The 15,616-nt window shown below is 44.2% G+C and overlaps 1 protein-coding gene across 10 annotated transcripts in view; it reads left to right on the top strand.

Moving 5' to 3' along the window:
• The window catches only part of ERC1 (ELKS/RAB6-interacting/CAST family member 1), a 2,156,751-nt gene that overhangs the window by 2,038,117 nt on the left and 103,018 nt on the right, over positions 1-15,616 (top strand). For 9 of the 10 annotated variants that reach the window (XM_078673690.1, XM_078673694.1, XM_078673688.1 and 6 more), the window contains one exon: positions 5,017-5,205. In XM_078673690.1, coding sequence (XP_078529816.1) covers positions 5,017-5,205 — 189 coding nt within the window. Of the gene's footprint in view, positions 1-5,016; positions 5,206-15,616 lie in introns of those variants that run through there. The other variant, XM_078673692.1, reaches the window with a different exon arrangement.

Raw genomic sequence — 15,616 nt, 5'->3', positions numbered from 1 at the left:
CTGGGGCATGGATTGTTTCGGTGTTGATAGGACAGTCATTCCTAACACACCATCAGCTTCCGACGATGGAGCCACAATTATATTAGGGGATGATGGCCTCTTCTTAGGTCCCGCCCTAGAGGATGTGATAGTAGGACCTTTTTGAACCCTGGGTGAATCTTTAAGGTTTAGTCAGTCATTAGTCTCAAGGCTAGAGCAACCCTGCAATATATACTGTCCCTGGGAGGCCTCGATGTCATAGCCAGGGAGGGAGCGTCTGAATTGTATTCTAGAGTTCTCCGGGGGGCTAGTGCGGAACTCTAGTGTAAAGAGTTTCTCAACTAGGTCTGTGCTTTTCATAGTAAGTTCGATACTATCAAAAGGATGACTATGGAGAGAAATCCTTCGCGCAGCTACGATGTCCTCCCTAATCACTGAGTAACAACCTCTCACTTGCCTTATCCAATGGATGGCTTTGTTCGTTAGGGAATCCCTATTCTCAATGCCACCATTTGGAGTTAGTTTTGGGACCTTGGCCATATAAATTCTTGGCAGCTTATGTGTATTATGCTTATACTCTCCGATTGGCCCCAAGCCAGGTCCTGGGAACCTTGAGCCCTCGTGTGCCTAATCTGTGTGCCTAAGGAGCTGATAGATCGTCCTATCTAGTTGTGTGCCATGCGGTGTAAGGATATTGGCATAATCTGCGGCGGGGACTGTGCGCCTCACTGATTGAGCATTCGAGCCATTGGGACCTTTCTTGACTGGATATGGTTTTGTGTATAAACTTGCCTCTCCCATTATTAACTGAAAGGCCTGAGTTGGTCCGAAGACCCAGGTAGTCTTTAGGTGGAGGTCCGAATAAGGGTTCCATCTTATTAACGCCCTGTGAGCTGCGCTGACCTTGTGGTCCCGCCCCCGGAACTAAAGATTTAACCAGTACAAGTATCTCCTCCAATGAACCCTTCATTACCTGCACTTCGACTCTCAATATGGAAACTTCTTGTGTCATCTTTTCTAGAGTCTGAACTTGCATACCTGCAGTAGTGATTTGCTCTTGAGGGGGGTTATTAGTTTGAATCTGAGCTTGTACTCGCATTAGGTTAATCTCCTCTACCCTGTTTTGCATTTGTGCGTCTCCAAGTGGTTGGAATCTGTTGGTGCAAATGACGATTGGATCAATGTGGACTACATGATCTACATCTAGAGAAAGCTCACCACCCTCAGGTTGTATTACAATTTGTAGAGAAGCACTTTGGTTCTGGGCCTCAATGGTTGAGGTGGGCAACTGACTCTTTCTGGCTTTGCAAAACATATCTGGGATGGCTGGCTTTGCTTGGTTTACATAGAGCTTCTCTTTCTGATGAGTTTTGGTGTTGCTATTTACATGTTTAAGAGGTGCTGATACGAGGATATCCTCACACTCGCTAATAAGCGTGTTTATTCGGTCCATGACACAAGTATTTGCAGCAAACTTCCATGACTTTTTTGCCTTTTTCCTAATATTACGTCCCCCCCCCCCATGCTTCCCTCCCACCTCTCCTCCAATGGCTTCCACTTCCCCATTATCCTAGGAGTAGCCCGGATATAGTTGGACTAAGGCTGGCTACAATAGAATGACTGATAGCCTGGTCTATCCCAAAAATCGCACTTCTCATTGGACCTAATAAACCTCAATAATACAGGATTTTAAACTGGATTAGTAATATTATAACAATAGTCCAAAAGTCCAAGGCAAACACAAATCGAGGAGCCAAAGTATGGATTAGAACAGTACCTTGATTCAGGCCAACTTTCTTCGCGAAGAAGTTCGCGGGGAGTGAGGCGAACAGGGTGGGCCCAGCCCTGCCTCTTCCTGGCTAGGACGGGCCCGCCCTTGGCACATCCTTGGTAGACGGCACATCCCCCAGGCAGCATCAGTGTCTTCTGGGGCCTGAAGTACCCTGGTGCAGTGGCGACAGTAAGTGTGTTGTTTTCCCGCGTTGCGGGTGGCGTTGCGCGGGCGTCGTAGACGGCACCTCCCCCAGACAGCAGCAGTGTCTTCTGGGGCATGAAGTCCCCTGGTGCAGTAGCGGCAACAAGAGTGTTGTTTTCCCGTGTCGCGGGTGGCGTTGCGCGCTTTTAAGCGCGGGCGTCGTAGACGGCACCTCCCCCAGGCAGCAGCAGTGTCTTCTGGGTCCTGAAGTCCCCTGGTGCAGTGGCGGCAATAAGAGTGTTGTTTTTAATCAGTAAGTCAGAGGCACAACGCATTTTAAGAGAGCGCCCATGGTATGGATGGGTCACTTTATTAACTGGTTTGTTATTTATGACTATGCCAAGCTGCCTAAATACTGCCATCAACATAGGTTTGGTCAGAGGATTAAATACATTAGGAAAATACAGCTATTTGTTTAAATATTAATTTTGACATCCAATAGTATGTTTTTGTTTTTGCTAAATAGTTTTAATTTAAATACATTAATTGTATCCAGAAATAGCAGTGCAGCGTTTTCTGCTGAAAGTACAATGTTTTTCTCGCAAAAAACAGCTTTTCATTTTCTTTTTGTCACCAAATTCTATATTTTGGATTGGATATGTAATCTCTCCAATGTGCACTACACAAATCATTTAAATGATCTGATGCTATAGATTTGACAGCCCATTACTCGGAGCAGAAAGCTCATCAGAAAGTATGATTTTTGTCTCGCACGCTGCTTACTGCTTTGCCAGTGTTTTTAACTGTCTACATATTTACAATCCAGAATTTAAATAGTCATTTTTTTTTCTCCTGAATGCGGAATGCTGCGGATATGTTTCCTAGCATGCCTTTTTAAGTGGATATTTGTATTACTGTTATTGTTGGTCTGTACGTATATAGTGTATCCGGCCAATCATTTTTTAAGCGTTTCTATAATTTGGACAAATATAGCATTCCGTGGTCATTATGATCTCAAGAACAGGTGTGGGGCTGCAATCCCTTGCGAACAAATTTAATAAATTCACGAGTTAGCTGGGCCTAAAGATCAATACAGCCAAGTCATGTCATGGTGGTGGGGAAAGTACACTGTAAAAAAAAGACAATAACAAATTATCTCAGGTCTCAAATTTCAACTACCTAGGCACTCCTTTCGACCAGAAAGGCACATGGGCCCACCTTGTAGAAGCTAGGAGATGGAGCTTCGAAAACACGCTTGAAGCCCTATCCAGGTTCAGTAGGAAGCTTGGGTCTAAACCAATCAAGACCCTCCTTAATATTTATAACGCCCGGTGCTGTGCTGTGATTCTGTACGGTGCTGGGGTATGGGGTTTTTGTAATTGATCAACCTTACAAACCATTGAAAATGTCTTTGTTAGAAGATTAATGTCTGCCCCACCCAGCATGCCTTTCATTATTTGTCATAAGGAATTGGGGCTAACTTCTCTGGCAGCTCGAATACAAATCGCCCCAATTATGTTCTGGCGTTTGATCTGGGTAATTGAGGAACCGGCCTTAACTGAGCAATAATTCCAGATGGCCTATAGTGTGACCATGTGCACAAAATACCGTGGCTTGGCCATGTCAGGACGCAGCTGGCCCTGGTGGGGAGGCAAGACTGTTTTGCTAACCATCATCTTATTGCCTTTGTTACGAAACTTCAATTAAAAAGAGATCTTTTAAATCGCTTAATGGTGTGAAGAGAACATGGGGAGGTCAGAAAAAAAGCTTGTAGCCGATTATTTACCTTTGGTTACCAATGAAGAAATTGGGCCATATCATCTGTACCCTTTTAGCCTTTCAGCCATTTAAAAAAGTTTTACCTTTCAAGATTTAGATTTGGCATCGCGCACTTTCTGGTGTCGTATCCTAGTAAAACATATCACGATGCCCATCTGGATCCCTGCCCTTGTGATTGTAATTCTGTAATTCTTTGCAGAACATGCTGCATTTTCTTTTTTACTGTCAGCTATATGATAAAGTGCGTAGGGAATTCATTGTACCACTCCTGAGGGTGCTGAATATTAGAAAATGTAGGCCGCCTTATTCCACCTTCAGCAAACAGAATATATCTGCGAAATGATGTATTGATACATCGCTGCTGCAATTCGTTTAAGGAGGCTAGTTGGAAAACGATTAGCTCTCTGATTATGCATCAAAATTTACCTTTTTACTTGCCTAAATAGATCATTCGGAACTCTGGAGAATTTTAAATCTTTCCTGGCACCTTTAAAGGGACCACGCACTTTACAAAATGTCTGTCTCTAAGGTTGCTTGCCGTTTTGGTGATTTTCCGGCGCTGGTCAAAGGCACTGTGCACTTTATAATTTTTTTTTAAATGTTTCTCTCCAGGGTATGGTGTCATGCTTGAAATTTTTTAACAATACTCATATACTTAAACATAACTGAATGATTGTTTTATTGTCTGATCTAGAGCAATGCCTTTTAAATGACTTGATCTGGACGTCCCCATGAATTCTAAACGTGTTAAGCTGTTTTCTCTTGGACACTATGGTCAAAGGCACTATGCACTTTATAAAGAAAATACATTGTTTATTTCTAGGGTGTGGTGTCATGCTCAAAAAAGTTTTAAAAAATCATATACTTAAACATAACTGAATTGATTATTGTTTTATTGTGTCTGATCGAGGACATTGAATTTCAAATGACTTGATCTGGTGGGCCTTGATGTGTCCTCATGAATTCTAAACGTGTCAAGCTGTTCTCTCTTGAAACCCATGTCTTCAAAGCACTTTCTGTATTTTTTTTTTTCTGCGACTTTTATGGTTTGAAAATGAAACAAAAAAATGTAATTTGATGACTGACACATTTAATAAACTCTAGATTTGTGTAGTTGGGATGCGATTAAAATCTATATAGCCTTAAGGCTTTAAATTGTATCTGAATATGCATATTACTCGTTCTTGTGTTTGCAGAGTAGCATAAGTACAAAGCGCTTTTCTTCACTTCGTTCTCATTCTCTGTGGCATATTGTGATGGAGTTCTGCCGATCACTGTACACTTTTTATCTGACCTTTCACCCTGCGTAAGTGTATGAACACATTTTCCATTGTCTTAACCAGATAACCCAGCCTCTTTTAGAACTCGACCAGAACCGCAGCAAGTTGAAGTTATACATCGGCCACCTGACTGCCCTCTGCCAGGACCGAGACCCCCAGATCCTGCACGGACTCAGCCCACCTGCTTCCTACTATCTAGACGACGACAGAGCAGCTTGGGAGGAGGAGCTGCAGAAGATGACCAAAGATCAAGTCAGTTGCTCTTTTTCACCACATTGTGGTTTTCTTTGAGTGACAAACCTTTACAGTTATTTGTGTAGATATTTTAGTGCGCTATTGTGTGTAATGAGCAATGAAGCGTTATCTAGATAATATATGAAAAATGTAGTATTCAACAATAACGTCTTTCTCCATCATTTCACCTTTATTAGACTAATGCTTTTTAGCCTTTAGACCACATAGGCCCCAGATTAACATGCTCCTCACCGGTGGGTTCTCCCAACGGCAACCAGTTGTCCTTCCTTTCTGAAAGAGCAACGCACTCCCATACTCACTTTACTCTGACTTAACATTTACACTTTTATTATGACTGCACTGATACTGGAAAAGCATTTTTTTCATGTAGTGTTATACTGATGCCGTAAAGAAGAGTTTCTGAATGATCCCGTAATCTGATTATGATCATCAGAACTGTAACATTCGCAGAACATGTTGCTCAAAAAAATCCGAAAGACAAAGAAAGGATTCTGTATTTGCTCTACTGGTTATATCCTTTGGGGAGGATTCCATTTAGAGCATCCTCAGTCTTCCACCTTCCAAGAACACCAAGAGTATAACGCTCTTGGAGGCCATGCCCTCGTGTTGCATTCTGCCCCTTCAGGCTGCAAAAGCCTCTGCAACTGCTGCTAAGCTGCAGACAACTGCCTTGAGCTGCCTTAACCTCACATTTCCACACTCAGCACACTGGCTTTCCATTTTTCTTTTTGTCACTGTAGCGATTATGCCCCCAGCTACTGTTAGCCCGTGAGATGCTGGTGCCGGTCTGTTACTCGTCCACGAGTTGGACGAGTAACAGACCGGCACCTGCATCTCATGGGCTAACTACAGTAGCTGGGGGCATAATCGTTGCAGTGACAAAAAGAAACAAGCATTTACAATGCAATGGTCTCGGCATCATTAAAGGTAGAGCTATTGGCATTGCTCATGACATTTCTTTTTTTTTCTTTAAATCATAAATAAATGGCATTGTCATTTACATTGTCAATACACAGCACTCTGCACTCAACAGCACACACCACTCTGCACCTGCACTCCCTACTCTGCCCTCACTACTCTGCACTCTGCCCTCACTACTCTGCCCTCACTACTCTGCCCTCACTACTCTGCCCTCACTACTCTGCCCTCACTACTCTGCCCTCACTACTCTGCCCTCAATACTCTGCCCTCACTACTCTGCCCTCACTACTCTGCCCTCACTACTCTGGACTCACTACTCTGCACTCACTACTCTCCACTCACTACTCTCCACTCACTACTCTGCCCTCACTACTCTGCACTCTGCCCTCACTACTCTGCCCTCACTACTCACTGCTCTGCCCTCACTACTCTGCCCTCACTACTCTGCCCTCACTACTCTGCCCTCACTACTCTGCCCTCACTACTCTGCCCTCACTACTCTGCCCTCTGCCCTCACCACTCTGCCCTCACCACTCTGCACTCACCACTCTGCACTCACCACTCTGCACTCACCACTCTGCACTCACCACTCTGCACTCACCACTCTGCACTCACTACTCTGCACTCACTACTCTGCACTCACTACTCTGCACTCACTACTCTGCACTCACTACTCTGCACTCACTACTCTGCACTCACTACTCTGCACTCACTACTCTGCACTCTGCACTCTGCACTCACTACTCTGCGCTCACTACACACACGATAACGGCAAGTTACCCGGGCTGTGCCCAGAGGCATTAAAGTCTTTGACAGGTGCTGGGCACACTCACTTGCCTGCGCTCGTGGTTACCTTCCACTGCAGGCTGCACACTGCACCACTGTGCCAAGAATGCCCACTGCTACCTTTTACCAGCACCCGCTGCTTATTGGGGGCATTACACTGGCCCTGTACTTATAACTAGTTCGGGGCTAGTAGGCAAAACGCACTTTTCCAAAGCTGCTTCATGTTCATAGTCAAAGGCGACCAAAGCGCTGCGAGGCACAGTGGACTACCCTTACAAACTAATACATTTTAAGAATGTAAAGCTCTTGCACCAAAAGGCGTATGCCTACCAGGTGGCATTCACTACATAAACGCTCATAAATTCACTACTAAATAAATAAAAAAGTATTTAGGTGGACTGTTTAATCCCCTCTGGACAATCCAGTGCCTTGACATGTTTGAATGGCTATACTTTCATGCAAAACCATTCTCAAGTAAATTGCTTCTACACGCTAAACTGAATGGTCTGATTTTGTTACATATAGCAATTAACAGTCTACCCAACTTTGTTTCTAAAAAACACCTCTTTATTGCAGCAGATCGTAATGCTCGGCACATGAAAGCAATTTGCCCAGGAACGCACTTTCAAATGCATTTTGTTTGAATTAATGCAGTTGTAAAATAAGTAGACTGTTATAATCGATGTCGTGATGCTCAAGCAGTAGTTTATTTTTGATTCTGGCTGCTTCCGAGTTGTCAGTGTAGGCAGTGGCCATAACAATGGTACAATTGGGTGGCGTAGTAATTTAACCATGTGAATAACTGTGAGAAGTTGCGGCCGCCGCATAAGAAAGATTTTGAGCACCGGGACTTATTTTTCTACAAATTAAGCACTGCTTACACTGTGGCATGGAGTCATCCTGCTCAGCTCTCGGCCTCGCGCGCGCCACTCCAGGCATATGTTTTCAATTATCTCCGCCGTGATGGCGAGATAATTGAAGATATATGGCCTTCTGCTCTTAAGACAATGCCTTTCACGTCTGCCCTACACGGAAAGAAAACACAAGAAAAGCACGAACGCGCGCCATTCACTGCAGACTGGTGAACGCGCCCACAACATCTGCATTACATTATCGCGGCACCCTGACAGCTCCTAATTGAAATTAATGCACTGCTGTGCGCGTAACCACACAGAAAATGCCAACATGGCGAAGGACAAATTACATTAAGCCTATCGCGTCAAGGCTACTAAAAACACAGCACAGCGAAGACGAATCACTATGCAGATGCCATAAAAAACGCGCGCGCACTAAGGAATGTTGCAGCCCGGACCCCTAAAGAAACTTTTTTTTTTTTAATAACATAAGAGCTCGGAGCTCCGCCTCCCCTGCTGACGCAGGGTTGACGTAGGCCGAGCCCTAAAAAGGAGGTCACCGGTATGCTCAGACTGAGCACCTAAGCGGAATACATTCATTTGTGAAAGGAAAGCAGAGTGGTGGTACTGACCCGTGCCCTGAAGAAATTGCCTCAAAATCGACAGGCAATGAAACATGTTGGCTCTCTATGATGAAAAGAGACAACAATAGTATCCTTTTAATGTGAGCAAACCCACAACATGGAATAAAGGTGAAAAGCTAGTGTCGGTTATAGCTTGTTTTTAACAACAATAAAGTGATCCTTAAATGTCAGGATCCACTTTATGAAGTCAGTTTTTTTTAGCACTTAGAGAAACACTTTAGTGCTTATAACCAGTAAATTCACGAATGGTTTCACTGTACATTCACCTCACGTGCACTTTACTATCATTATCATTTATTTACTCTTACTTTTTTGTTTTCTTTAAGGTACGTGTGTGCTAATGAAGAGAACCTGAGTCCACTGGTAAGAACCAACCAGTGTACTCCCATGGTGTTACTTCCGTGAGGCTCCCCGTACCGCTGCACACAATTTTTGTTCTTTTGCACTTTATTGGCACTCACTTGCAGAATCTGGACTGTATTTACTACACCTAGCACTGGGCTGCACTAACAGGGATCACTTTTACAGATAGGACAGGAACCTACAGAGTCAGACAGTGTATGATTAACTGCTCATGAAGCACACAAAGTCGTGGCAGCTACTGACAGACACTAGGTCCACTTGTTTCTGTCCTAGGATTTAGGCCAGGTCATTATTGTGTTGTGATTCAGTGAGTGTTGTGATTCAGTGAGTGGGGGGCTGACCTGGCTTACATAGTACCCCTCAGACTCCTTGGTGAATTTACCCATGTGAGGTAGCCATACGCTTGGGATTCCAATGAATTCAGCTGACAATACTCCACAGAGCCTATTTTACGAGGACCGGATTGTTCCAAATGAGATTAATCGACCCGTGTCTCTGTTTAAGGGTGTAGTGTAGTTCCTATATTCCTAATAGGCTCTGCACATTGGAATAATATATCCTATAGATGTGACGTAAGATTTAGGTCGACTCGGTCTCTATCGAATGTATTAGACTAAATTGTGAGTGCCAGCTAGCTCAGAGGTCACTAGAAACTTTCTCGAATAAACAAGAAGGGATTCGTTTCTGACAACCGTATAAACATGACAACTTTGTTTCCCCAAGATAAAACGCATCTTCAGAGTCGTGGAAACAATAGATAGATATTTTACTCAGTCAATCGTGCATACTTCGTTTCATCAGAGGTGCAGAGAAAATAGAGAGACGGGTGTTTTCAATAAAAGTATTTATTGAACAGTCTTCTTTCTCATGCTGAAGAAGTGAACTGCTACAATCGTAGTACTTGCTGTCAAGTATAATGCATACAGCAAGAAGAATATTCTAAAATAATACTGTAAAAGAATGGTATGGTTTCTAAACCATAAAATACATTCATAAATAAATAAAGACTAAAAGTACTCAACTGGTGCTTCTAAAATACGCCTACCCCAATGTACCTAACCTAAGTCTAGTACGAGGGAAGAAGTAAGTGAGGTGTAGCATAAGTTTAGTATTCTTTGCCAAGAATCTATGCAAGATTTCTCTTAGGGTCTAATCAGCTCTGTACCGTGGTTTTAGAATGAAGGAGGTCTGGTATCTTTGTCTCAGGACTCGATTTCCCAACACCCCACAAGGGGAGCTTGGAAACACTGGAGCTGGATTCTCAGCGAGCGAAAGGCAGCCTCTCTGTCAGTGTGTCAGCTGGAGGGTCGGCTTCCTTCGGCATTTGCTGTAGCGAGCTGCGTCGTGCAAGTAGATAGTCGAACTGCTCCAAACCACTGTGTGTTTGCTAGGGCAAGTGTGGGAATATTTATACCATGAAGGTGCCGAGTTTGACGTAAAGGTGAACATAATAACGTCCTCAAAGAGTCGCAGTTCGTTGAAAACTCCATGAGTTCTTGGACAAATCAATATTCAAGCAAGGGGAAGTCCCTAACTGCTGAAGCAGAGTTTTCCAAGAAATCGTTGTGGCTTTTCGGAACTAGTGGAAGTATCCATGCCTGTATTTGGACTACATGGGCCATGTTCAAATTAGGTTATGATTTCTATGCCTATATAAGGACAAGATGATTTATACCCATACAAGGGCATGAATCGGGAAAATTACACTAGGGTCCTAAAATGCTATACAACACCCACTACACTTTATTATGTTCGACCTTACTAAATTCAAGTACTAAAACATATCTAAAGCATGTGTTTACATTCCCACCCATACATAAAATGCATTTGAAATGGTTGTACACGAAAATGAGCATTCGTACTGTATGCATTTGAAAGCAATGTTTTCATTTTAGGCATATAGTATGATATTGGCAATGCTAACTGAATGAATCATGAAAATTACATTTATGAAATGGCTCTTAAATACAGAATAAAAAGGGCGAGACCATCCCATAGCAGAATATATAAACTGTTTTGGTTTGTGGATAAGGTCAATATTGTTTCTAGGAAGTATTCAAAGAATTCTTGTTCTATAAGAATAGTTCTACTTTAAGCAGATTACTTTGTGCCAAAGTTAATTTTTTGAAAAAGTCAAATCAAATCATAGAAAAATAGAGTTCCAAAGTTAGAATTTTTTTTTGTTTTGAAAAACGAAGGTCATATTCAAAGTTGATAGAACGCTGTGTGCTAATTTGAAAAGTTATTCTCGGTGTCAGGAGAAAACATTAAATCTTCTAAGCTGGCAAAGAAATAGTCTACCGCAGTGGGTGAAAGTTGAACCACATCATTAAGTAGATCAATCGTACACAGATGAGAAGCATCGTCGTTCGCGTCAGTCGCATTAGCAATGTTTGCAGTAGATGGTACCTGTGGGTCCATGTATCTCACCGTCAGCTGGAGTCGCTGGTGAGACCTCAATGAATGCCGTCATCAGGATTGGTAGCCGTTGGGGACAACACAATGCATGAGCCGTTACCGAACCAAGCAAAGCGTCAACATCCGTTGGCAGTGCTGATGGAAGTGTCAGACAAATATCCACCACGCATTCCTCTCCACAAAGCAGGCATCGTAGAACAGGTAAGATGCAATCTTGCCAGATTGGTCTGAATGATGGGAACCACGTGGTATTCAGATCTCTCAAACGAGCCAAGCCAAGAATCTTTGTTACGCGCTCACGATACTGCATTGCCAGAAGAGTGTTCGCCATGATAATCTGGGTATCGCTGGTGACAGGACTTTCCATATTGGAGCAGGTGGAACAAAAATAGTATCCCTGCTACGAGTCCCAAAATGAGAGGCAGGCCGCCGAACATAGAGTGCACAAAGTGTGGAAAGATGCCTAGGACTGCTTCAAAGGGTGCTAACAGTCCAGAAAAAATCGTTTTAAATACATGTATAATACCACTGGTATCAGACATGTTTAAGATACGACCTAACATTTCTGCGAAATGTATGGGGCAGTTTGTTGATAATAGGGCATGTATCTCTGCAGAGGACCTTGCAACTTGCAGATCATACGTCTCTTTGGACGAGGTCAGTGGCACAGTATTTTGTAAAAGAATAGCTTTCATTCTGCTTAAAGTATCAATTTGTATAGAAGAGCTGTTCAGTGAAGGCCATAGCGGCGACTCCCCGTCTGTCTTAGTTTTAGGAAACAATACTTGCATACAACAAGGGACCCTGGCTGACACACTAACGAGATAGGCTTCTCCTGGCATCATTCCACAACAGCTGTGATCATTCAACATTATGTAGCTCCCATTGGAAAGCTGCCTGAAAATTGGATCTATCACTGCTGCCGGAGAACCTTGCAGGTGGCAGGATAAGTTACTCGAAGAACCATCGCAGGCTCCATGCAAATTAATACCCTGACATAAAAGTGTAGCGCTCAGTGAGCTTTTGTAATTTTTACCACTAAGAAATACCTCCTATTCCCCACTCCAACATTTGTGTGAGTATGGTAAATCCCAGGTCGACTTTATGTATTCTTTACCCAACCTTTCAGACAGGCCTGCTGGTATGTGTTTCAAGCAATACTGAAACTGGAAAATCGTCACTGGCATCGTGATGGTGCCATGTATTAGCCAATCTACGGCTGATTTCTCAGAAACGGTTAATGGTAATCTTTCCAGTTTTTCTATGCTCAGCACCGTATAGTCTGCTCCCCTCTGTGCCAAAGAGATTTGTTCATCTGTAAGGTTAAACCCAGCAAACAATGACGTGGTGTTGATTAGACGCCAAGGCACATAGCCTGAACGAAGATTTTTTAACGTCCAGCCTAGCAGCATTATATAACGTAATTGAGACTGTCCATGTTGTTACATGAGCAAGCCCTGTTCCGTTATGTCTATGGCAGAGGATACAATGCTGTCCAAAGAATAAATTCTGGATGACAGAGTTGTTAACCCATTGTCAACTACTGAGAGAGCTTTCTCTAAACTAATACGATCAATTTCTCTTATTCGTTCTGCAGTTTCCATTTGCGTGACTGTCCATGCTTCATTATAAGCAGCATAAATACCGGCGTATCAAACGTTTATGACGTGGTTTACGAGGTCCTTGTAAGAAGTCTCTCAAATCAACGCCATCTTTAGGTAAAGTTAAGTGTTGTTTTATATCTGGGAGTGCGGATTTATGTAGCCACTCAAGGCACAGTTTTCCTACACTGTATGTTCTTATTATCCCTGGATGTTGTCTCTGGACATATCTTGGATCTGGCCTAGTTACTGTAAACCCTTGTGTCTTATTCAGGAATGTATCTTGACAGTTATAAGTGTCTGTGAGCCAGATTAACCATTTTCTCCAATCAGGATTAGTTCTGTTTTGTTGTAAAATATATTTCACGTCTACCTCCTCATCTGTAGTTCCATTACTATCAGGTGTGGGCTTAGGTATGGACGGTTTGTTTAAGTCTTTTATCTTAGCCAAGCCAAGACAAGATGTCTGTTGAACAGTTTCATTAAAGAACATTATTTGTTCTGTAATGATGCAGGCTCTGAATAAGGCTTCTAAACCTTGCACCTGCCAGTCTTTTGTGCCCCAGACAGTTTTCGTCTCAGTGTTGTCTTTCCAAAAGTCAAAACCTAATGTGGACAATTGAGCATAAAAGGCCGCAGAATACATTTGCTTAGTATTAGTCAACATACTTTTCATTCCTTTCTTATTAACATTTTTAAAGTAAAATGTTTCTGGATTTGTGACATTAAAACCTGAGAAGTATGGACATTTTTCAAAAAATGTTTTTGAGCTACCCTTTGGTGGCGTCGGACAATGTTCCTATTGATTATAAGTAAAACCATTTCTAGGGTTTGCAGATTTGTGCAAATAATGATGACCATAATGATTAAAACAATACATTTGCAGAAGATCAGAAACTAGCTGAGCCGTTGGAAATATTATCCGCTATCCTGGCTGGGTAGAGTGGCGGCAGTGAAGATGACTGTCCTTCCCCAGATCCTGTACCTTTTTCGTACGATCCCTCTTGCACCACCCCGAGGCTGGATAAAACAAACGCAGTCCGACTTGTCACAATTCATTTGGAACGGGCGGAAACCCCGCATGAAACGCCAGACCGCCATGCTGGCGCCAGAACAGGGCGGAATCGGGATACCAGACCTAGCGACATATTTTCGAGCATCCCAGCTCCGTTTTCTAGTTGAATGGGTCAGGTGGGAGTCCGAGAAACATTGGTTGTTTTAGGATCAGGCGGTAGCGGGACGGACTCTGCAGGAAATCCCCTTCATGAGACGAGAACATAGGCCGCCCAATCTCTATGCATCCTTCATCACACGGGTCCCCCTAGAAATTTGGGACCGAGTGGGGATTAGTCAGGAATTCACCACCCACCCTTCCCCCCTTACGCCCATCATAGGAAATCCGGAATTCCACCCAGGGTTGGATGAGAGGGCGTTTGCGCGCGCTGGAAGCCTGCCAGCTGTTTGGCTCTCCATCATGTCTATGACTCGGAAGGGGGTGATTCCCTTCCAGCAATTTCGACAAGAATTTGACCTGCTAGAGACCGAACGGCTCCGCTACCTACAGGTGAGGCATTGGGCGATCGGCGCCACAGTGCGGCCGATGGCGGATAGACACCAGGCCAAATTCGAACGCTGGCTAATTTCCCGCACCAACGACAAACAGTTAATCATATCTATAATCTACATCTATAAGATGCTGATGCAGAAACACAAATACACGTATAATGCGGGTAGGGTGCGCTGGGAGAAGGAGTTGGGGAGAGCCCTGACACACAAAGAGTGGGAGGGGGTCTACTACAGGGCACGACACTCGGCCTACCACATGGGCCTTACAGACACACTTACGAAACTTGCGTCCTACTGGTATTATACCCCCGAACGCCTGTACGAAATGGATAGCAAGCAAGACCCACGGTGCTGGCGCGGTTGCGGACAGATTGGCACACGGGTACATATACTCTGGGACTGCCCACTTCTACGGGAATACTGGAGCCAGATATTGAGGGAGGTAGACACACACTTTGAAACAGACATCCCACGCTTCCCCGCATACGTGCTTTTGGGGTTACCTAACGCGCTGACCTATCCGCTGAAATCACGGGGAGGACGTTTGATAGCGATCGCACTGGGGTCAGCGGTACAAAATATAGTGGCACACTGGCGATCTAAACACATCCCCACACACCTGGGTTGGCTACATCGCCTGTGGATGGTTCTGGGTATGGAGAAATTGTCTTTATCAAGAGCGGGGGAGGGAGCGCGCTATGCGGATCTGTGGAAACCATTCTTGTCCCTATTGGCATCTGAGTTCACGGAGGTGACCTGCCCCAAGTACCTCCAGCTGTTGAGACTGACGGACGTCGGATAGGAGCCAAACGCTCAGTGATCTGCCATCGAGGACTTTGTAGGCCCCGGGCCGGCACGCAAATAGACCATGTACCATGGGGTGAGGGGGGGGGGTATTTGGGGGGGGGGGGAGGGGGCAAGTTAGGAGGGGGGGCGGGGGTTCGAGAGACATTGAGACTGACTATGATAAGTCCTCCCTTTCTTTTCTCTCCTGTTTTGTTCTGAGTTGGTTTCTGAACTTTTTTCGGGCGGGGGGCTTCGGGTGGCAGAGATGCAATAATGGCAATTACCAGCGATTGCAGATGGAGCGCCAGACTCTCGGCGGCGGTAACGCAGGTCGTTGAGACCTCTGGCCTTTCAGCGGGAGGGGATGTAGCAATGCCTCAGGGACGCACACTCTCCACCTTTTTGTTTATGACGCGGCCGGCCCTGGTTGGGTTGTAGGCGGCTTGCTGTGTATAAGTTTGCTTTCTCA

This window comes from Lissotriton helveticus, chromosome 1_1, assembly GCF_964261635.1.
Source record: "Lissotriton helveticus chromosome 1_1, aLisHel1.1, whole genome shotgun sequence".
Taxonomy (NCBI): Eukaryota; Metazoa; Chordata; class Amphibia; order Caudata; family Salamandridae; genus Lissotriton; species Lissotriton helveticus.
The sequence above is the reverse complement of the archived record's forward strand: the minus strand, read 5'-3'. Positions and strand labels throughout refer to the sequence as shown.